We start from the raw sequence: 25,504 nt of genomic DNA on the forward strand, positions 1-25,504 counted from the left end.
TTATTGAACTATTATTTATTATTAAACCCTGAACAGGGTATAATAAGTTTGCCACGAAGTTTGTAACACCCAGAAGGAAACGTCGGAGACCCTATAAAATATATACATAAATGATCAGCATGATGAGCTGAGTTGATTTAGCCATGTCCGTCTGTCTGTCTGTCCGTCTGTCTGTATATATACAAACTAGTCCCTCAGTTTTTATGCTATCGATCTGAAATTTTGCACCTGTCCTTTTCCAACAAAGAAGCTGCTCATTTGTCGGAACGGCCGATATCGGATCACTATAGCATATAGCTGCCATACAAACTGAACAATCGGAATCAAGTGCTTGTATGGGAAACTCTTTTATTTGACGAGGTATCTTCACGAAATTTGGCATGCATTATTATTTAAAGCATTTATCTAATATCCGAAAAAATTGTATAGATCGGATGACTATAGCATATAGCTGCCATATTAACTGAACGATCGGAATAAAGTGCTTGCATGGAAAATTTTTTTATTTGACGAGGTATCTTCACCAAATTAGGCACGAATTATTGCTTAAGGTTGTTCTAAGTTCTCTAATTGAACCTTCGCTATAATATACGTTCCCTGATGATATACGTTCTCTGATATAATATGCTATGATAGGTAAAGGGTGAGTGTATTTATATAAGAGTGATGTAAACAAGTATGATTTAAAGAAGAAATAAAAATAATACACGGCATATTTGATTAAAATACAGTTAGTATTAAATAATAAATAATTTCCTTTGTTTACATATTTAAAACGTTGTAATGGTTGCATAGTTGGCAACGCGAGATCTACTTCTGCTCTGGCAATACCGAAAATAAAGTCTGCTAAATGTCAAACAATACGTAAATAAAATTGTCAAACGTCAAACATTCGCGTCTCGCTTTGATGTGAGATTTTTCGTACGCATATTTCCATAGATTGAATGAAATTTAAAGAAACAAAAATTAAAGAACTATATTTCCCGCCTGCATTGTGAAAGAAGTACAAAGCAGAGGCGTTAATTAAAATTACATTGTGTATTAATAAAAAGATACAAGAGTGAAGTCTCTCGTTTAAGGGCGCGAGGTGCGGCAATTTAGCGGCCGAACAGTTGCAGTTGTGTTAGTGGATTTATTTGTGCGACTGCTACCAGTGACCGTTGTCTGCAGCTTGTCGGTCGCTGTACTCGTACTTTAGCACTTTAAGGCGGTGAACGAAAAATCGATTGTGACGCTGACTGGTGGCCTTTCAGTTTGTCAGCCCAACTACTACTATTATCCGTCTGTAAGTACATCTGCCTCTCGAACAGCCCTCTTCTAGCGGTTTCCGTACATATATTACAATCATAACGAAAGGTGTGTAATCTTGCGACAATAAATAAAACGGGACAAAGTGAAATAAACCAAATACGAAAAAATATATGTAATGTATAACATGCTTTAGTACTATAAAAACTCCGTGCTTATCGTTGTTGCTGAGATCGAATGCGGAAAAGGTTTATCTTTCACCCCGAAAAAAAAACGTCATAGCATTTGAGTTACTAGACTGTATATTTGATAAGGTTTGTACTTAGTTGATAAGTTCTATATTCATAACTATGTGGTATAAACTGTGACTCCGAACACGTCCGTCGCATTTAAACCCGTCGGGCTATAGAATAAGCTAGCGATTCGTACCGCTTATGAAAAAATAATTAAGCTTCATCGTACCTTATACTGATCAACCGTGTTTTGTAAACGCAAATGTTGCTTATTCGAAAAAAAACTCATAAGGTATATAAAATATTATTGTACTAAATTAGGTGATTAGGTCATGTGAAACACAACGTTTTTTTATTTATGTATATTGATGCCGGAAAATGTAAAACATTAATCTACCTGCCCAACAACAAAAATTGCGCTCTTGACTTTGCTTTTTCTATACTAGGCGCAATTAATATATGTACATTGTATGTACATACGTGTACACATATAAGTGCATATACTCCTGCATAGCTATGTACATAGCGTTCTCAGATTTATATTAGTTGCACATTGTACTGGGATCGATCAATGCCAGTTTATTACATATTACTTTCTTTAATTTGATTTAATTTGCATAATTTTATATGTAAGTATATACCTACAGTAAAGTTTATCTATATTTGATAAAATAAATTCAAGGAACAATAAAAGTTGTGACCTTATGTAATAAAACGTGTTATTACGCATTTCAAATTGACTAAAAAAATTTATTAAATCTGCACTGTTACGATTCCAATATATTTTTGTGAAAATTCGCTTTCTTAATCAGTAAGTGGACGACCATAAAATTACTCATGAATGTTTTACACAGGCGGAGATGTGGAGGATTATAAATTAAACAATGGCTAATTTATTCAAATATTAGTATGACAAATACTTCAGTTAATACTTATGTATGTATCGATGTGCAACCTTCACAAGGCTGTTTAAAAAAAGCACATTTTAACAAAATAATTATCTCTGTTGTTATTGTGTTGAACTGCAATAAACAGTTAATTGGTATATGTAAATAAATAATATCAGGTGTTGTAATATATAACTGGAATATGATAGTTCCAATAAGTAACCTAGTAAATAATTCCTTATCTCCGCTACTGCTTAGTACGATTGGGGAAGCATTTATTACCTTCAGCACAACTTGGAGGCAGACGTACACATACATATGTACTTATGTATATATTTGTACGTTTATACATTCAAGTGCTCTGCAATTATCAGGTGTTAATATATGAGTGTGCTGTGTTATCAGGTAACTAATTCCAGGGCGATTGCTAATCAAGCATGCCATTTCAGATATCATCGCACAACCTTATGCACCTCACAGATGTCCAAATTAGTTTGCATGTTCATGATGACGTACAAAAATCTAAAAGCATGCCAATTGTTTTCTAAAAGTGTAGAGGCGTATTTCACAAAAAACAAGACATTTAGTAAAAAGGTTTAAAGTGTTTGATAAACATTATGCAGATTTAAAATAATATCACGAGCAAATGAGTCATGCACAACTTATTATTGAACTTCCAATTCGGTAAACAAAAAGATTATTAAAATTTGACAATATGTACCTATGCCTACAATAAAATCGGTTATGTAAATCGGATGACAGATGTTATAGTTACAGCAATGTCATTGAAAGAAAAAGTATGCAAATGCTCCTTTGTAACAAAGGAGCAAGAGCAAATATAAAACTTTGTGTTAAACTTAAAAAAAAAAAAAATTTTTTGAGACATTCGAATGGTCGGAAAAAGTTATGGTGATGATTGTGCAAGTTTATACGTGACTTACACACTTTAATCGTGTTGAATTGGTTAAAAAGTCTAAGAAAATATTGCGAATTTATCTACGAAAAAGTTGGCTGAGGAAAAGTCAAAATAAAAGCTTTTGTGTTTGTGCTGGATTCACACTCATTTCAAAAATATTTACAAAAAAAATTGTGTCTTTAAAAGTATGCCAACCGTCTGAGAACACAACCGCGACTATTTGAAATTACAAATTTGTGCACGGCGTGCATTATATAACTTAAAAATGCTTATTAGGGATTTTCATTTTGAACCGAACCGAACCATTTTTTATGAGTCGTTTCTGGTTCGGTTTTCGCAGTTTAAAATAAAAGTGGTTTGGTTCGTGCTTCGGTTCAAGGCCAGAAAAAGAGGCGGTTCGGTTCAAAACCGGTTTGCAGCCCTGAAGATTTGAGTAAAAGAAAGCTCTGTGCGCGATGTGTTCTTCATTAATTAAATCAAAACTAAGTAAACGAGCATTTGACAAAAAATTAAATCTAATGGATGGAACCTATTTTGAATAAATAATAATTTTCATAGACGCATTTTATTATCATGTATATCCAAAAAGTTCGACTTTTTTTAGGACACACAACACAGTTTTTCTACATCTTAAAATATTTCTTAATATAAAGTACACACATGTAAATACTTATGTCACATTTTGATATTACTGCACGGATACAGCCCAACTTTCCACAATTAAGGTAATATATTGTGTCTATATTGTTGTTGTCATGCTTACATTCTCAAGTTGAAAATTCGTTAATAATATAATGAAATTACTGTTGTTGTACTCTTGCGATTGGATTTCAAAAGTCATATTTCTTATCATATGACCGCACTCTGCAAAGCTAAAGCACTTACTTTCTAGTGCAAACAGGGTGAGTCATTCAACTGCATATGTGCTGTTGTTTGTGCATATATAAGGAAATCCGTTCTATATATACGTATGTATGTCTACATCAATTGAAATAACAAAAGCAAGAGTCGTAGTTGTGATTCATATGTACCTATGTGATTATCATTTATAAGTTTTTATTATATAAATATATTTAATAAACGTCATTATGCTTATAATTAAGTACATATGTATAAATAATATGCGTGTGTTTACTGATAACAAATCCCATATAGACGGTTGTGTTTGTATGTGTACCGGCTTCTTTGGGGTAGGGTACCGGTTGGGGTTCATTAAGACGAGGATTTACAGATAGTGTTTGAATACAATATAAATGATTTTTTACAAAATTTAGTTTTTTTCTTATTATTAATTTCTCTAGAGTAAAATATATGAAAGAGCTACATTTTTAAATTAATTTTTTTATATCATTTCCAGCAGCTTTGCAAAATATTGAGTTGCAACAATAAGAAAAAGTGTTAATTGCGTATACTATGCAATAGAAAGTCGTTCATTAGCTCATTTCTGATTTCAGTACAACCGAAGAAAGTGCACACGGACAAACATAAAATATAACCCATTGATTGGGTTATAATACAAACTGATCGATCAAAATCAAGTCCTTGTATGGAAAACTTTTTAATATGTGAAGGAGATTATATCTTCGGTGCAACCAAGGTTAACGTTTTTTCTTGTTAAAACAAGAACTTTTCGTTTGATTCTACGCAGATACGAGCAGTTGTATGTTGCAATAACGATCGCATACTACATACATCTATTGTACCTACACATTTTCGATATACACAGTTTAGCAGCAAGCCTGACCCGGTCTATTTTTGATAGGCGTACGTTGAACTTGAAATAAACCTGTGCCAGTGCTGACAATGATCAACGATCACCGTGGCCGCTGCACAGCATAGAAAATATTAAAAAACTTGGGCGGCGTATCCCCACACGCTCTTTTCGCTAATACTCGCATACCCATAGTTTTCTCTATATGTATATATAATATATTTCTGCTGTATTTTCGTTATTTGCTTTTGAATTGGATTCTTGATCTGTAATATCAATACCCATTGTTATTGTTATTGTTAAATTAGGGGCTGGTGTGAAAATTTAAGAGAAGAACATTCAAATTTTCAATATGTACTATAGATTGAAATCGCATGCCAACAAGGCTTTCCGCACATTTGTACTTATGCGTTTGTGTACTTAACATACTTAATGCGGGGAAACTTTCGTATGTATGTACATATGTATATATATATATGGGTACACCTGTATTGGTTAACATGCCATTGTGTTTGCGTTTATTTTGCGATTGTATGCCAGTTGTCCTCATCTATTGTATGGTTATCAATATACATACGTTTGTATGTAAATGTGTATATTAGGATGGATTGCTCAGTAGATTTTTGAATCGATTTAAGAATTAAGGAAAACAAAATATTTAATTTGTTAATATTAATATTTAAGTTTTGATTATAATTCGTTTTATAAAAACAAGAAAAACATTAACTTCGCTTGCACGGTTTGTATGGCAACAACATGCTATAGTGATCCGATATGAACACTTTCTTTAAAGATTGTAGAATTACCTTGGACAATAATCTATGCAAAATTTCATGAAAATAGCTTTCCAAAAAAAAAAGGTTACTAAAAAAGAACTTGATTTTGATCGTTCAGTTTGTATGGTAGCTATATAATATAGTCGTTTGATATTGGCGATTCCGACAAATGTGCAGCTTTTTGGAAAGAAAAGGACGTGTGCAAAATTTCAGATCGATATCTCAACAGCTGAGAGACTATTTGGCGTATATACAGGCAGACGAACATGGTTCGACTGAACTCGGCACGCTGATCATTTTTATATATTTTTTTATAAGGTTTTCGACATTGCCTTCTGGGAGTTACAAATTTCGTGCCAAACTTAGTATACCATGCAATATTCAGGTGGTAAATATTTTATTAAGCATACTCTTATATCTGGATTTCATCAGTAATTCAATATATAATTGAAATAATCTACTAAAAATCTTGTAAAATAGAAAATTTATAAATCTCATATATAGTTTTTTTTGATTAAGAATGAATTATCAAACCTACTTATTGCTTCCAGGCACTTGAATAGATTCTACTCGTAAAATACAATATAAATTTCAGTACACTCTAATGTTTCATGAATGTAGTATATAATAAACACAAATGCCAGACAAAAAAAATGGCACGAGCGCCGCCGTTGGCAATTCGCGTGTAGCCATTTAAAGCGCACCACACATATTGACCTTACAATTAATTTGAACCTTTAAATAATATTCGCGTTTTTTTCTCCACCACTAGCCTATTTCTTATATAAATGCTGAGTAATTTCAATATAACTATTGCTTAATGCTACAAAAACTTGCACTCTAACAACAATAATAAAAATATTTGTGAGCAAACGCACTAAACTTTGTTAGCATTTACATAATTTATTAAAATGTCAAGGCTGCAAATTCAGAATGAACCTTAGCCCCTTTTATGATATTTATGGACATGCATACACCACTTTGTACACCACCTGATCACCCTACATTTCACAGTAAAACAAATTTATTACTTTCACATGTTACTAATTACACTTGAAACTGGAGTTCTACTAGATATTATATATACTTGTATATACCTATATATATGCATACAAAAACAAGTTTGCCGGTTCAATAAACAAATAAAATCGCTTGTTTTGATTGTGTATAATCGTTAATTCGAATGCAATTTGGAAACATGTATGTTAAATATATAACATCTGCTCACATTTACCTGTACAGCTGCAGCCAAATTAATAAAAAATAAAAACAAACCAATGAAAATCAATGACATGTTCATAAATATCGGGTTATCGAACTGAAATTCTATATTTCACATCTATATTACAGTTTATTATAATTTATTTAGATTTACAACGTTAGTAAATATGCTATACTATTATATTCAACACACAGAAAACGCCCCTTATTTTACTATAAGAACTCATTATAAGGCGTACTAAATGAAATCCACTATTTATAAATTAGGTTGAATATTATTTGGCATAGTTAGAATGATCCGATTTAGGTGATATATACGCCGTTTTGTTCGTAAACTTTTTGGCCTTTTTAAGGTAATTTCATAATGCCACTCTCATGGAAGCTTTCGTTCCAATTGGCAAAAAACTGAGACACCCAATTTTCACTCAAACTTTTGTTGAGGCGAATTGTTCACTATCAAAATAATTTGTCAGGAATAAGTAGTAATCACTTGCTACCAGGTCCGGACTATAAGGTGGATGCATAAAAATTTCCCAACCAAGCTCCCCAAGCTACTGCCGAGTTACTATCGATGTATACGGTCTAGCGTTATCGTGATGGAACACAATTCCTTTTCTATTGGCCAAAGCTGGAAACTTTTGGTCGGTTGCTTACTTCAGACGGTCTAATTATTGACAGCATGGATTCATATTAAAAGGTTAACCGTAGGAGGGGAGCTCATTGTAGCTGATTCTCTGCCGATCCCAACACCCTTAAACCCTTCTTGACAGTCAATCCTGGCTTGGCTCCCGTTTGCGCCAGCTTACCGTAGTTCGACCATGACCGGTTTCGCTTGACGTCGTAAATGGTCCTTTTTTCATTACCAGTAACAAGCCAGACTGAGTACAGCAATCAAAAAACTGAAAATATTTTTTAGTACGAAGTTTAATTTTTCTAACGCATTATTGCGTAACCCAATCGCACATACCATATATCAGTGATTTCGAAAGCGAAATCCCGGCTTTATTTAGTTTTTGGTTCCGCAGACCCCAGATTTTTATCTCGCCATTGTTTTTTAATTCGGCAACTTTTTTTTAAAATTATTTGGGAACTGTTTTCAGACGCTAATTTGGCACTTACTATACCCTTCTAAAGAGCTGCGAGAAGTCATTTTCTAATAGAAATTTTTTTTTATTCTTTTAATAATTCTGTTCCTGATTAATTTTCAACCACACAGCGGCCCTGATTCAATTCCTCTAAAGAAGCATACTATATTTTTTTCAGCTGTCCCAGGCAATTCGATTTCCACTCAGGTTTGAATACTCTAGCAACACCAAAAAGTCTACCTATCTAACAGTTGGAATATTTTATGTATATACGATTAATATACATGGGTGTTTCTGAGATCTTATCATTAGGAGTGTTTCGAAAAGGCAGTTTTATCACCTTTCCTTTCACACGTACATGCTAAGTGTTTTTTTTTGTTTTGTTATTTAGAAACTTTGAACGGCAGTAACAAAACCCACCTAATCAAGAGCTCTATATTTTATCACCGAAAACATTATGTCTGCACTTAAAGTTATCATTACAGCGATTCGTTACATTATCTGTTTATTTGCTTTTGCTAATATAATGATAAGTATTGCCTGATTCATTATATGTCATAAATTCTTTCTAATTGACATACATTCATTATTTTATACATATATACATTGCATATGTGTGGAGATAAGAGTCAAATAGTTGTAGCAATTAATATAATTCGCAATGAGCTTTGTTTTACCTCGCATATCTAACACTTTTCTATCGCCCTAAATGATATATGGCTAATTGTGATATTTATGATATCATATAAACGAATGGCAATTTATTTCAGCAAGGTACGTGTTTTAAATAGCGAAATATAATAGTAGTATAGTAGTACTTTGCACAAAATTATTTGCAATCATTGACTTGTTTTTATTTTTCTATAATATATAGTAGTTCAACTGATCAAAACCGAGATCGGTAGTTTTATTATGTTTTTATAAGTTATCCTTCACTGCATTTGTTATCGACTAATGTTCGTGATACTCTAAGGTAAAATATTTGTTGATTAAAGTACTGTTTTTTTTAAAGTATTATTTTACAACGTTTTCTAAGGGTCATCGGAAAAATATAGTATATAGCCTTATCGTTCAAAATTCAGAAAGAATGTTCTTTACTTTAACCCTTAACATAAGTAGACCACATCTTCAGCTATGCTTATTACTCATTAAACTTCAGAAATTATATTAATGAGCACTTAAGTACGACGAACTTTGTTGATTTGGCCATGTCCGTCTGTCTATATAGTCCCTCAGTTTTTGAGATATCGACCCGAAATTTTGCACACGTCTTTTTCTCTTCCAAAAACTGTTCATTTGACGGAACTGCCGATATTGGCCCACTATAGCATATACAAAGCTGCCATACAAACTGAACGATCAAAATTAAATTATTGTGTGGAAGACTTTTGTTTTTGATGAGATATCTTCCAAGCAACAGTGCAATCTCCGAAGAAAGTGTTCATATCGGATCACTATAGCATATAGCTGCCATAAAAACTGATCGATAAAAATAAAGTTCTTGTATAAAATCTTTTATATATGTGAAGGGTTTTATAGCTTTGGTGTAACCAAAGTTAAAGCTTTTTTAATGATGTCATCGGAAAGACTCTTTGTTTTTGGTAATATTTTTGGCATTAAAAATCAGAATAAATACATATAAAATTTTCTCGAAGTGTTGTGTTATGTTCCTTATGAAGTTGTTTAATATCGACTACCGCCCATATAAAAAAAAACGTATGAAGAAAACTTCCACACGATATAAGGGCTTACCATATATCACGTATTTATATATATATATATACATGTGTATATGTTATAAATCGGAAACCCATCATACTGTTTGGTTTTTATAAAATTAATTATATTTTAAAACCTTATAAATTAGTCTTTGTTGCTAGCTTAAGCTGATGAAATGTATAAATATTTTATTGCACATTGTTAAGCCGTTAAAATCACCTAATTTCAAGGCATTTGGCTCTCATCGCATTTCCCACATGCGAAGCTCCGCTGTTTTTATGGATTCTTGATTTGGTCATACATATGCGCCTATACATACATATGGACATTTGTACTAGCGTATAAGTGCTGTTATGCTGCCAATTCATTTGCCAAATGCCTCAAAGGGAGCAACTTTTTATTTCTCTTCGTTTACAATATATAAACTTGAACTTGACATTGCTTTTATATGTATTGCATATAAATAAATACATATCTATGTATGTATGTACATACTTGTATATAAATTACCATATTTACAACTAAGCGTGTATCGATAAAATTGAAACAATGTAAGAATATATATATGCGAAATTATTTGCATATTTGCGCATAACATAAGCTTTGTGTAAGATGAAACGAACGCCTGAGAATTGTTGATTTTCGGTTAAAAATTTAATCGAAATTTGAAAGCATGTGGTAGCAACAATTTTATTTATAGATTGGCGAAAATATTCGTTTAGGTTTAGGTGCACATACAAACATACATAAATGTACTAATACATATGAGGAATGGTTGGAATACAGTAGACACTATGTACTGTGTTTAGGGCTACGCTTCAACTTTGTTTTGAAATAAAAACTTCCTTCTTCCTATCCCAAACTGTTGGTCCGTCCGTCCGTCCGCCCGACCGTCTGTGCAAGCTGCAACTTGAGTAAAAATTGAGATATCTTTATAAAACTTGGTACACATGTTTCTTGGTACCGTAAGACGGTTGGTATTGCAATTGAGCGTAATCGGACCACTGCCCCGCCCATTAATCAAAAACAAATAAATTGCCATAACTAAGCTCCACGATAAAATACAAGACTGTTATTTAGTATTCCGCCTCCTAATAGGTTTAATGTGCATATCTCCTAAACCGCTAAAGCTATAATAACACAATTCACTGAGAACAAATGTTTCTAGCACCTCTATTGACAGTGTGAAAATGGGTGAAATCGGGGAAGTAGACAGTCAGCGTGGCAACGCCCACTTTTAGGTGGAAACCCATATCTTGGAATCTGCTTAACCGATTTCAACCAAATTCGGTACATAACATTCTTCACATCTATTTCTATGTTTTAATGCCAAAATGGGCGAAACCGGATTACAACCACGCCTATTTCCCATATAACATCATTTTAAGTTCCATCTGATGCTTTCACTTTCTACTATGGAAATCAAGCAACAACAAATAAATCGAACCAAAACTGTTCACTCCTCTAGGTACTGAATATGTGGACCCCAGTGCCTATAGTTGACTTTTTACCGAAAATATCAGCCAATCCACAAAGGTTCCTTCCGGACCTAATTCTTAAGCACATTTAGAAGATCACGCTGTATAAGGCGCTTAATTGTCAGTAGCGTAGAAAGCAAAGCCAAATTAACGTAAAAACCCTTGCAATGTGTCAGCACCTTCCTTTTTTGACCGGCTAAGTTTATTCTCAACCCACAGACGCTTTTCGTCAGCACCCATACAAATAAACCAACCATCCAGGGAAGTAATGATACTTTACCGGCCGGAAAGAAATACCCTAAGATATGTAGAAAATTTGAGAATATTTGATGTTGCGCAATACCATATATTAGAACCACACAGCGTGCTTCATATATATGTGCCTCCAATTCAATACAATTTTTATACTCTCATACTACAAGTATATATGTATACTATACTATGTGATGGGGTTCACCTGCAGTGATTGAAATCTATTAATATTTTATTTTTATGCATATGTATATGTTTATTTTACGTGCTTTGTACAATGGAACCTGAAATAATTAATGCAACGAATGCACGCGATCACTGACTTTGACTACTTGTAACTTTTCCACCGATTACTTCCTATGAGTTTTTGTGTAACTTATAAATTCTGAATGTATAGTACGTATGTAAAAATGTGGATACATACAGATGTTAATACTTAAAAAACCACTTGTAATATTGAAAACAATAATGCAATTAATTTACTATTATTTTTATCATTAATTTTAATAAGAATAATTATTTCTCAAGAATTTTGCTCTATTAGATGGATGCATTGTGAGTTGTTGTGGAAATAAGTTTTCTTTATGTCTCTGGATTATAAAAACAACAACGTTTTCTTATAAATATTCATTGGTTGTGTAAATTCATTATGTTGACTTCCATTTGTTTGTTAAAACGAGAATAATCTGACAGTTATAAACGGTACCATTAAGACATCGTATTCTTTGAAGATCTAATCTAACTTTTTTGTCGATTCTTCGCAGACCTCCGGGAACAATCTAGTTCATTTAAGTATTTAACATCGAATTGACATTATATCCGCCGTACATTACTTACTTGGCGCCATTTCCTCCTGCTGCCACTTATCAAAAATAAATTGCGAGGGTAACCTTTTAGGACTCTTGAAGATATTGTTGGCTGCTTGTTAGCTACCGAGCAGCTGATTTCTCTGTTCTGATTGTCAAATGTTTTGTTTGTTGTGCATTTGTACCGTCATTGTTTTTCTGTTTTGATTTGTACTTTTATTTCGTGGTGCTGTTATCACCTTGCATGAATTCGCCTTGGGTGTGGCTATGAATATTCAGATAAACGAATAACAAATGTACACATATATAAAAACATGATATGCACTTATGTAAATACTCGTACATACAATATGTATGTATATAGAAGCAATCTTAGTTTTATTGAATGAACTTTAGGTCTTCTGTCATCTGTCTTCTAAGAACATAATTTGTCGAAAACTTTTTGTAAATTCATGATCTTGTCGATTTCTTAGATTGTTCATTTCTATATACATACATATATCGCTAATATACACTGGTTGCCCTAGATATGAGATCGAATTTGGATATATGTATTTTTGCTCAAAATTCAATAATTTATCAATGATTTTGTAAGGTTTGATCCCATTGATTATACTCTCGCAACAGAGTATAATAGTTCTGATCACCTAACGGTTGTAGGTAGTTTTAGGTGATACAAAAACTAATCGAGATAAATATAGGGTTATGTACAATATATAGGTATATATGATCAGGATGCCAAGACCAGTTGCATACCGAGTGACTGTCCGTCAATCCGTGCGCCTCTCTGTCTGCGCAAGCTGTAACTTGAGCAAAAATTGAGATAAACGTGTAATCGGACCACAGCCACACCTATAAAACGTCATTAATCAAAAACCTAAAAAGTGTCATAACTAAGCATTTACATAAGATATCGAATAGTTATTTGGCACAAGAGATCGCAGTAGGAAGTCGCACATGTGGGCTGAAGAATTTAAAAAAACGGGCATGGCCCCGCCCTTTAAGAGGTTTAATGTACATATCTCCTAAACCAAATCAAATTCGCTCAGCATAAATCACTTAAACACCACTACTGAAACTGTTTAAATGGATGAAATCGGAGGATAACGGGTAGGGTCTTTCCATAAAGCGGTGCTGTTAAAAACTACTAACCTCTATAAATAAATACGTCAGAAACATAAAATGACATGATATCGGACTAAAACCACGCCTATATTCGTGATGGTATGTGAACTACTTTAATGAAACTCAGATATTATCTTTTTCTGTGGTAATGGCAAAAATAAATATAAGCGGTTCAATACTATCTCTATCTCTCATATATCAATATAAGATTATACCGTATATATCGGTCAATATGTAAGATATCTTAACAAAATTAACGGAACGGATAATATTGGACATACTATAGTTTAAAGCCTAAGTCAACGAATTACCCGATCATCTGTAAGTTATGTATTTATAAAATTTATTAATTGAAGAAGTTTCCCCGGATTTTATCCTTGCAAGTTGCAGGAGTGTGAAATGTTCGGTTACACCCGAACTTAGCTCTTCTTTCCTAGTTTTTATTTATTTTTTTTAATTGTTTTTTTTCGTTTTAGTTTTTGTTTTCTTTTTCATTCTTTATAAGTTTTTGTCAATTTATTTAAAAATAGTTCGACACTACATTTATATTTGTAGTTAGTAAAACGACAAATTAATATTTCGCGTGATGAAACTTTCATTTTGCGTACATATCGATAACGTAACTGTGATGGTGTGTAAATCTTTCGGTAAACACTCAAATCGCATGGTGCCTCTGTATATTTGCTTGGTCAATGCAGCTAAACCGTTTGAATGAGAAACTCAACAAAACCACTTCTCTATTGCATTTGAAGGTTACAGACATTTTCAAAGAAATTTGTGCTTTGTTTTTTTAATTTTTTTGAAATTATGGTATACATATATACAATTTGTGTAAATATGTGTACTTTTATTATTATATATTTTAAAACAACGATTAAGCACTATAGGCAAATTAATTTAATTAAGACACTATTACATACATATGTATGTATATACGTTTATTGTATTGTGTTGCAATGTGTGGGTGAACCACAGTATAAATAGCAATTTTTGCACCTATAAACTACATATGGGTTTACAATCATTTTATTATCTCGTGAAAATACAAGTACATATTACTATATACATTCTTATTTAGTATATACATGCTAAGAGATTTATTGATTCGTTTCGAGCGCGTTCCCACTCGATCCGCAATTATTTATTCAATCTCTAAAATTTCCATAATAAATAAATCGCGTTGCTTACTGAAATGCGAAATACGATCGCTGTTTTGAAACGTTATTTTCTCATAAAAAGAAATACTCGTAGAAAATAAAAATGCAATGATTCATTAAGGCTTGAAAATTCCGCGAATTGCTTGAATAGCAATAAAAATAATAGTATGCACATATTAGCATGGCATACGGTTGCCGGGTTTGCACAATGCTCATTGTATAAATAACTTCTTATCGAAGTTCGTTTGTTTACGAACGAGCAAACTAATTAATGAAACAGCAAACAATGTAATCCGCATAAGTCAGCAAGTTAGCTAGAAGATGCATAGTGGGTAGCATTGGAATCTATAGAAGGCATACACATATCGATTGTTTTTAGTATCGAATTTGATTGTCCACTGCTTGGATAATTGTGTGAAGGAGCATTCATTAAAAATAAACAATTTAGCTATTTCAAAAATGTATTACAATCAAAATATGGAATATCGAACTAGTCGCACACGTCCTTTTCTTCCCAGGCAGCTGCTCATTAGTTGGAACCGGCCACTATAGCATATACCTGCCACACAAGCTAAGCTGATTAATCAAAATCAAGTTCTTGTGGGGAAAAGTTTTTTAATTAATTTTTATTTAACATATGTATCTTCAAGAAATTTGGTAGATTATTGTCCAAGGTAAGCCTAAAATCTCTTAATATGCTCAGATCGGACCACTATAGCATTAGCTGACATACAAACTAATCGATCAAAGTCAAGATTAAGATCTTTTTATACATTTTTATGCTGAAATTAATGCACTTGTGAAGAGTATTCTAGCTTAACGATTTTGAATTTATTTGATTGTGTCATCACTATCACAAGTAGTGCATTGCTAGCAGAAGCAAAGAGAGTGCATCAGCTCATTATGCTCTAACTTCATACACTCAAACTCCCATGTCTCAATTTAGCTATGCCACTTTGCCCACTTTATAGGTGTCATTAAATGTAACAAGAGCAGCAAAGTAATCAATTTCACACTCGCAGTGCGCATTATTTTATTTCGTATTCGTATGAATTAGTTGGTAGCACGTTGTGTTCATTAGGGATGCCAACTGGTTAGGATTTCCTATTTTTATGGAATGTATTTAAATTAATATCATGAATGGCAGAAATGTATTATTTGTATCTTTTACATTCAATTCTTTTTCTTAAATTAGCCGTCTTAGGTGGTACTTCCATTTGTGAAAAAAAAATCGATTTTTTTTATACATATCGAATGTTCATAAAGCGTCTACCAACATGAACGACGTGATGTTACTTATGCCATTTATGATTTGAACAAAATGTCGGCCTAATGGCCACCACGGCCCCGTTTGCATATCTCCACCCGTTTTCTGCTGATTGTTGTCTTCAAGCTCCTCAAGCGCTGTTAATTGATTGGCGCAAACCATTGATTTAACAGACCCCTAAAGAAAATAAGCTAGAGGCGTTAAATAGCATGATCTTGGCGGTCATTTGACTGGACCATTTCTCCAAATTAACGAGTCTGCAAACTTTGCACACAATGTGTCCATGTTTAGACGTGAAATATGAGCAATTAAGCCAGTATGTAGTAGCCACCGGAGAACGTGATTTTTCGTAATAATCTTGGACTATTTCCAAGCGTTGTACCAAAGTGAAACGTGCCATGATGAAATAGCAAACCTTATTGAACACGCTGACACAAATCCGTAAAGAAGCATGGCCGCCACAAGCTGTCAAAATCACGTCATCTTTATTGGTAAACGCTGTATATATGAAAATATTCTCCGAAAATTTTAAGTTGATCCCGCACATAGTTTCGGAGATATGAACGTATTTGTAAGAGTTTTTTAATTATGCTCGGAGCCCAAAACTTTTAACGCGTTTGTTCTCGAAACGCTGTTTTCAGAGTCCGTGAGAAAATTTCTCCGAAACGGCTAGACCGGTCGACTTGAAATTTTCACACGACCTTCTTAGATATAACATATTTGCCAGATAATCATCGAGGAAATAAGATTTTTGACAATTTCGATCTTTTGAGCCACTGAAGTGTAAGTTTTTCGCAAAAAATGCTTGTTTTCTGACTTGCAAGAATGGGTGCGCAGTAAGTTTCCTACAAGACTATGAGCTTTGCAATTTAAAATGATGTTTTTTCGTTGAGTTATAAAATTCAAAAGAAAAAATTAAATTTGCCTTAAAATAGTCAAACTCCAACCGTTAGATATTTTATCAAGTTTTTGGATGCGAGACATGAATTTTTCTATCTAATAATAAGAAAAAAATAGAAAACTGTTAGGCGGACTTGGAGAGCCTTTCTTAGAGGTGTCTATCAACCAAATTTTTAGAGTACGAAGCGAAAAAAAACATTTTTTTTGCCCACCCTAATATATAACTATTTCTATAAATATTTGTTATTAAATTTTTAACTATTTGGCATCCCTGCGTTCAAATTTTGAATACGCTGATTTATTTTCATACCCATTTCGCTGTGTCGTTCTCATACTCGTTTTTTGTAGTTCGCAATCAATCTGCTGACGGCACTCAGCGTTCAACAGGGCACCACTTTGGCACTTAATTATACGATGCCCCTGTCACTGAGTAATGTGTCGTTGACGCAGCGGTGGGTACCGTTCGTGTGATAAATGCAATGGGCATTCATACATAATATATACATATAAGTAACTCCACTCCGATGCCATCCCACTTAAGCCACTTTTTATTTGTTTTGATAACACTTCCATTGGCATTTTCTGTGATTGCGTAAAGTACTTGGGTACTTATTTTACGCTCTACAATTATCGTGTTTTTTTATTTTTATTTACTTACCAGATAGTTGATTGTTTCCTGGTGAACAACCTCTACAAACCCCTAGATGTTGTTTTCATAGGTACAGAATACTGTGATATATATTTATATCTAGGCTAATAAGTCCAATGCCAATAAATATAATTATACCGGTATAATTGTCAATAATATGACAATAAAGAGAGACTCGTTACCATTTTTTCGAACAAAGATTGCATTTTTTCTTCTCTATGGTTCTTATCATTTGGTGACTCATAACATTGTAACTAAATGATCGAATCATTCTGAAGTTGTAAAATTATAATTATACGGACGAGGTAAAACATTTTTTATTTTCCATAAATAATCAATATTTCCTCACAAATATGTACTTTTCTTTGATCTCTCACGACTTGAGGAAAACTAATTTTATGTTGCACCCAAAAAATATATTGAAAACAAGTCTTGGAACCGATATAAACAGCTTCGAGTTGAGAAAAATACGTTTAAATGAAACCTTCAATTCTATGCAAAAATATAATAATTGGCCTTCTGTTTACTAAATCTTATACATATCCCAGCTTATTATTTATTTTGAAGAAATACTTTTGTAAAATAGTGACTTAGTATTAGAGCTTGTTAAAATGTCATACTTAAATACTGATAATAACTTAAAGCTATATAATTGTATGTCCTGCAATAAAATAATATAAGCGATTACTCACTTACTTTGTGCCTCTACATTTACAAAAGTAAAATGACAGAAAATCAGTTATTACGTTATTCGTGAGAGAAGTAAATATTGTTAGGCTAGACTTAAATATTACGACTAATTACAGTGACTTTTGATACATTCTTTGTGAATAATTAAGTCATTTACAATACAGGGTGCGTGAACATTTAATATGAAAATTGATAAAAAAGTTTGTTGTTTTTTGTTGAAGACAATTAAGTGATTTAGTCCAGAGTTCATACATTGTATATAGTTATAGATGATCGGGAAAATTCTAAAATATACTTATAATTTGACAACGTAACAGAACATTCGACAAATTATAAAGAAGATTATTTTTTCTACAATAAAACTATTCTGTAGTTTTCTAGCTTTATTAGAACTGTCTTAGTTCTTTAAATGTTTTTTTTTTATTATTATTGCGATTATGTTGTTAAAGTTGAGATAATATGAGTGCAAAGTTTCTTATCTGCGCCTTATTGAACGTCTGTGAGTGCTTATTATTATCTTTATAAACATTTAATATTTATTTAACGACTTTTAATCACAGTAAACTTCTTTAGAGCTAGGCAGAGGTGTGTGTACTTTAGAAAACAAATTTTTAGTAGCTCGTAGACAAAGAAATTGTATTAAATATACCAGTACCATCTGATCAAACTTGACCCAGACTGGTCCATTTAAACTGCGCGCGCAAACCGAATCGGAAATTTTTTTTTCTAAATTGGTTCAGCATTTTTGTATGTTCGTGTGAAGTTTAATCTCCATATGTCAATTAGTGTGTGTTTGGTAGCTGTTCGTTTACGACACGAAAAGTTTGTCTGACAATTTTTACCATGAAATAAAAAATTTAACAACGACTGCGCGTAAAATTTTGTGGTTCCTATTAAATCATGGCTACGGAATCGTTGAAAATGTTGCAGAATGGTTTTGGGGAGTCACTTTATCACGAACACAAGTATTTGAGTGGCATAAAAAACTTAGTGAAGGTCGTGAAATCAACGAAAGCATGCCTCATGCGAGTCCTCCATCCACCTCTGTTAATGACGATAACATCGATAATGTTAAAGTAAAAGTGTTTGAAAATCTTCATATTGGCATCAACAAGATAGCAGAGGATCTCAAAACCTGTTATGGATCGATTCAACACATTTTGGTTAATGTTTTGGGTATGAAGTGTGACAAGTCTAACCAAAAGACCTGAAGCATATGCAAAAACGGGGACATCGAGTAGAGTTCTCAAAAGAGAAGCCTGGCAACGTTGCCGAGGACGCTACATTCATCAAACGCATCGTTACTGGTGACGACACGTGGGTTTATGAATATGACGTCAAAGCAGTCTAACAAACTAACGAACGGCGCTCCAAAAATGAGCCCATCCCAGCCGAAACATATAACAGTATATAGAAAATTGGGTTAAGCCATGTTGTTTGTACAAAAGCCTTTTTTGAAGGCAATTAATATTGTATTACCTAAGTGAAAATATAGTTTTGTTTGTTAGTCCATATCAAATGTGATCAGTTTATATAATATGACGGAGGAAAATCATAAAATACCTATATAGTATATTATATACATACATACAGGTCGGTTGAAAAGTTTCTCTTCTCACTAGGAAATATCACTACTAGCCTCGAATTCTCTTTTCTCAAGTTGCTACATCTGTCGTAAGAACACATACAAAGTTATAATAATATTTAAATCACATTAAATTAATTTTTTATTTATCTTTTTATTTCAGGACTGGCAACAATGACAAGCTCATGAAAACGCAAACAACATTTTGCAACGTTTTACGTAGAAATCAAAATAAATTATTGTCCAAACATTTCAGCGCACACAGCGTACCGGCATCTCGGCGAGACAAGCAAAACAATCACAATCATGAAATTCTAGCAACAAATTTATTAGAAAACTGCACAAAATTGATTTGTGCTAAGCGATCAAATAGCTATAAAAAAATCTACAAATGTAAAAGATAGATAATTCGATAAAAAAAACACCGAATGTGCGAGCTCTAGCAATAAGAGTTCAGCGCTAATTAGATTTTTAAGGCAAAGATTTAACGAAGTCTGGGCTAGAGTTTGCACACACTCAGCGCGAATGTGACGTGATTTCTTCGTTTGGACAGCAAACAAAAATTATCAGCAGGCACAAATCTAAATAAATCTGAAAGACGACATTTTTTGTTTAAGCTAAAAGAACATACAAATTATATATAACTAAAAAGTCAACAGCACTAACGCACGTAAGCCTATTAAGCACGTAACGATCGCACCAAAACCAAAATTAGCAACTAAGAGAAAAAGTAAACAAAAATCAGATTTAAAAAATTATATATGTAAATATATATACTATATATATATATATAAACACAACGCCTGAATATCTTAACTGCAAGCACTTGAAACTTAAGCGAAAATAACTTAAATCCCCAACTCAATTTACAAACAAATAAAAATATAAATAAGTAAGCAACAGAGCAGGTGAAGAAATCGCAAAACAGCATTTCTGCGCACAACAAAGTGCGCTCCTTCATGCACACACACAAACATCCGTCTCAGCAAAGAAAAGCCACATTAATACTAAAGCAAAAAATCAAACAAAAATTTTTTTAAAATATTTAAACAAAGTCGTAGTGCATCCGCAACAACAATAACAACCCCCTTAAGAGTAACAACAATAGCAACATTATGAACTCGAGCACAAAGCACCTGTTGCACTGCACACTCCTTATCACTGTGATAATAACATTTGAAGTATTCTCCGGTGGTATTAAAATCGACGAGAACTCATTTACACTCGTCGATCCATGGACTGAGTACGGCCAAGTAGCCACTATATTATTGTACTTACTACGTTTTCTAACTTTCCTAACGCTGCCGCAAGTCTTATTCAATTTTTGCGGCCTCGTCTTTTACAATGCCTTCCCCGAGAAGGTGGTGCTAAAGGGCAGCCCAATATTGGCGCCATTCATTTGCATACGTGTGGTGACACGCGGTGATTTTGCCGATTTGGTCAAGACGAATGTGTTGCGTAACATGAATACCTGCCTGGATACGGGTCTGGAGAATTTCCTTATCGAGGTGGTCACCGATAAATCCGTCAATTTGGCACAACATCGTCGTATACGTGAAATAGTCGTGCCAAAGGAGTATAAAACACGCACGGGCGCACTGTTTAAGTCACGTGCTTTGCAATATTGTCTGGAGAATGATGTAAACGTGTTGAACGACAACGATTGGGTGGTACATTTGGATGAGGAGACGTTGTTAACGGAGAATTCGGTGCGTGGCATTATCAATTTCGTTTTAGATGGCAAACATCCATTCGGTCAGGGTCTCATTACCTATGCCAATGAGAATGTGGTGAATTGGTTAACTACTTTGGCGGATAGTTTCCGCGTCTCGGACGACATGGGGAAGTTACGTTTGCAGTTCAAATTATTCCACAAGCCGTTGTTCAGCTGGAAGGGTAGCTATGTTGTTACGCAGGTGAGTTCAATTGTTATATAAGTATATTTTAAGTTCTAGTAAAACGATTTTTTTTTGCAATAAATTGAAGATTTTATCTAGCATAGTTAAAATGATCCGATTTAGTTGAAATACACACCGTGTAATTCGATAACTTGTTGTCATTTTGAAGATAACTTCATAATAACTCTTATAGAAACTCTCGTCCCTATTGGCAAAAAACTGTAACAGTCGATTTTTCATCAGCAATACCGCTCGCAATAGACAGGAACAGGTAGTAATCACTTGGGGTCAGATCCAGACGTTAAAGTAGATGAGAGATGACCTATTAACCAAGCTTCCAGAGCTTCTGACGAGTCAATATCTATGTATGTGACCCGGAGTTGTCCTGGTTAAACACAATTACTCTTCAATTGGTCAGATGGTCGAATTGCTCCTTTAGGGGCACAACTCATACAGGAAGATTCCCTGCCAATCCAACCAAACACACATCCTAACTTTTCTGACCGTCAAGCTTGACGTCGTTCTCCCAAAACCGTTTTCGTTTGAAGCTGTCATAAGTGATCCACTTTTCATCACTAATAACCATCTGTTTTAGAAATAGATCGACTTTGTTGGGATTCAGCGGCGATTCGCAGATGAAAACTTGGTCCATGAGATTTTATAATTTTTAAAAATAAAACCATACAAAGTGAAACATTTTGCCAGCGCCATGTTTAAAAATCGAACAATATTCCCCGAAAATTTCAAGTCGATCCGATAAACAGTTTCGGTGATATGAGCGTAATTCTACTAATTTTTTAACTTAGCGTAATCGGCCAAAACTTTAAACGCATTTTTCTCGAAACGCTGTATTCAAAGTCGGTCAGTAAAATTTCTCCAAAACGGCTGGACGATCGCCAGACACTTCAAGTACTTTTCTCGAGTGTTTCGTAAATAATTAAAGCTGACTGAATCTGACATTGGTTCAAGTATTTTAAAAGAGAGCAAACAAATAATCATAACGTTTTTGTAAGCGTTAAAATTATAAGAGCTTTATATGCGCTACATTATTAATTAAAAATACTACATAGAAACTAATTCATTATGCAACAATAGAATTTGATCATATATTCGTATACGATTCTTTAATATAATATTAAACCATTTGTGTTTTTGTTTTTCCTTTTTTTTTTACTCCATCCATAGGTTGGCGCCGAACGTCAAGTGTCCTTCGACAATGGCATCGATGGCTCCGTCGCCGAGGATTGTTTCTTTGCAATGCGCGCCTTTTCACAAGGCTACAGCTTTAACTTCATCGAGGGTGAAATGTACGAGAAGTCACCATTCACACTGCTCGATTTTTTGCAACAACGCAAACGTTGGCTCCAGGGCATACTTCTGGTGGTACATTCGAAAATTATACCGTTAAAGCATAAACTCTTGCTCGGCATCAGCGTCTACTCCTGGGTCACCATGCCACTGTCCACATCGAATATCATTTTTGCCGGCCTCTATCCGATACCATGCCCGAATTTAGTGGATTTCGTTTGCGCTTTCATTGCCGCCGTCAACATTTATATGTATGTCTTCGGTGTGATAAAATCGTTTTCACTGTATCGTTTTGGCTTGATGAAATTTATGGCCTGTGTGCTGGGCGCCGTTTGCACCATACCCGTGAATGTGGTGATTGAAAATATAGCCGTCATTTGGGGCCTATTCGGCAAGAAGCATAAATTCTATGTGGTACAAAAGGATGTGCGAGCTATGGAAACTGTGTGAACGGCTTGTCGCATATACATATATTATATATTTATGGACAATTTTTTTGGCTACGGCTGTAAAAGCCGTCAAGTAAGCATTATGGTGAGATTAATTGTGTGTGTGTGTGTATGTATATGAAATTGTGGATATTTATACCCTAAACAGTGTAAATTAGGGTTGTAAAGAATTTTTTAACACTGAAAAGGAAACATCGGATATCTTTTAAACTATATATCTATATAAATGATTAGCTTGACTAACATAGTCGATTCAGTCTTGTTCATTTGTCAGTATATAGGCGAACTAGTTCCTTAGTTTTTGATATATCAATCTGAAATTTTACATACGTCCTTTTCTCCCCAAGCAACCTCTCATGAGTCGAAACCGCCGATATCGGACCAATATATGTAGCTAAGAGCTGCTATACAAACTGAACGATCAAAATCAAGTTCTTGTACGAAAAACTTTTTTGTTTGATAACATATCTAACGAAATTTGGCATGGATTATTGTCCATGATAATGCTGCAATCTCTGAACAAATTTCAGATCGAACTACAATAACATATGGCTGCCATACAAACTGAACAATCAAAATTAAGTACGTGTACGGAGACTCTTTTATTTGTGAAGGGTATTATAGCTCTTTTCCTGTTTTATTGTGCCAATGAAGGTCACAAGGATTATTATATTATGTACATAAGTAAATGACATTGTAATTGTATGGGTGTGGCATCAAAGCCCAAGTTTCATTGCTATAACTTTCCTTAATTTAAGTAGAATTTAATACACATATTTATTTCTGTTTTTTGTTTTTGTTTGCAGAATGTGCTCTCCTGGGCTTACACCCTGAAACTCAACTACCAAAAACAAATAAACGAATACAAGCAACTTTTGTGGTGCGATACTCACTAAGCTTATGCGACCTTTGTCACCGCCATTGCCGCCAACGCCCAATTAGCCAATGCCATCGCCTGGACACTGTCGATATTTGCTCTTGCTGCTATCGCAAAACTATCTACTAGGCACAATTCACCTTTTGTTATAACCTAAATTAATACTTAAACAAATGAAAAATCACGCACATCAACATACGTGCCTAAATACACGTAAACCACCACGCACACCAACACTCCACACCAAGCACACAACATGCAAAACAGCACAAATCCATTTACACGATTAGTTCACTAACACATGTAGCATAAATATCATTATAGTTTACTATATATTTTACAACAGTAATTAGATCTAGATTTGCTTAATATTATTATTATCATTATTGTACAAGTATATTATAGAAAACGGTTATTACAACAGTTGAATGACTAATAATTATTGTTGATTCCGTTGATGATTAGAGAAATAACATTTTGTTGAACAATTCATCCAAGCGCTAAGTATTTAAATATTACCCATGTATACAACAAATTTAAATAACATAAGGAAATTTGCAACAAATATTTGTAAAATTATGAAAATCACTCATGTATAAATATAGACAAAATAAAATATTTAATTAGAACTAGGAGCATCCAAACTAACTGTAGTGTAACGTAAAATAATGGTGCGGTCAGACAGCAAACCACGTGTGGCAACACCGTTAACGCGCATAAGTCACATAAATTGTTTTATATTGAATGCGTCTGACTCTAAATACAACCATATCGCGCACATTTCCTTACATTCATAAATTTATTTATTTTTGTAGCATACAATATGAAAAGGTTCGATTCTCTCCTCTTGTGATTTCAGTAATTAGTTCTTGCAAAATAAATAGAAACCTAACTTATTTATTAAGTTTAAAGTTCATAAAATATATATGTAAGTTAAAGAGTAATTCGCCGATTTGTTGCAAGTGTTGAAATTAAATTAAATAAATTCAATTAGAATTGCAAACAGAATACACAATAAAAGCTTTACCAATTTTAATTATTCATTATGTACATATTATTTTCTATATATATTGATTTTCATTTTTACATTTACATATATACAACATTTATTATTTAATTTTTTTTGTTTATATACTATATTATTGTCGTATTAGTTGTAAGCGTTAAAAAAAAAAATATGAAGCAAATACTTGAATTGTTAACACACATACAATACAAAACGTAAACGAAATAAAACAACAACAAAGTATTAATATAAATTGGTCTC

The 25,504-nt window shown here is 33.4% G+C and overlaps 1 protein-coding gene across 5 annotated transcripts; it reads left to right on the forward strand.

The window, feature by feature from the left end:
- Positions 1-879: 879 nt before the first annotated feature.
- On the forward strand, positions 880-25,496 carry egh (beta-1,4-mannosyltransferase egh). Of its 5 annotated transcripts, none has more exons than XM_014235983.3 (4): positions 880-1,562; positions 19,869-21,621; positions 22,789-23,445; positions 24,167-25,496. In XM_014235983.3, exons 2-3 carry the CDS (start codon positions 20,821-20,823, stop codon positions 23,359-23,361), a joined length of 1,374 nt encoding a protein of 457 aa, XP_014091458.1. In that variant the 5' UTR covers positions 880-1,562; positions 19,869-20,820; the 3' UTR covers positions 23,362-23,445; positions 24,167-25,496. The 5 variants fall into 5 exon arrangements, with proteins under 5 accessions (XP_014091458.1, XP_014091460.1, XP_036227657.1 ...); XM_014235985.3 differs by having other exon boundaries at positions 22,789-23,433; XM_036371764.2 differs by having other exon boundaries at positions 880-1,285.
- Positions 25,497-25,504: the final 8 nt, after the last annotated feature.

Source organism: Bactrocera oleae, chromosome 5 (assembly GCF_042242935.1).
Source record: "Bactrocera oleae isolate idBacOlea1 chromosome 5, idBacOlea1, whole genome shotgun sequence".
NCBI lineage: Eukaryota > Metazoa > Arthropoda > Insecta > Diptera > Tephritidae > Bactrocera > Bactrocera oleae.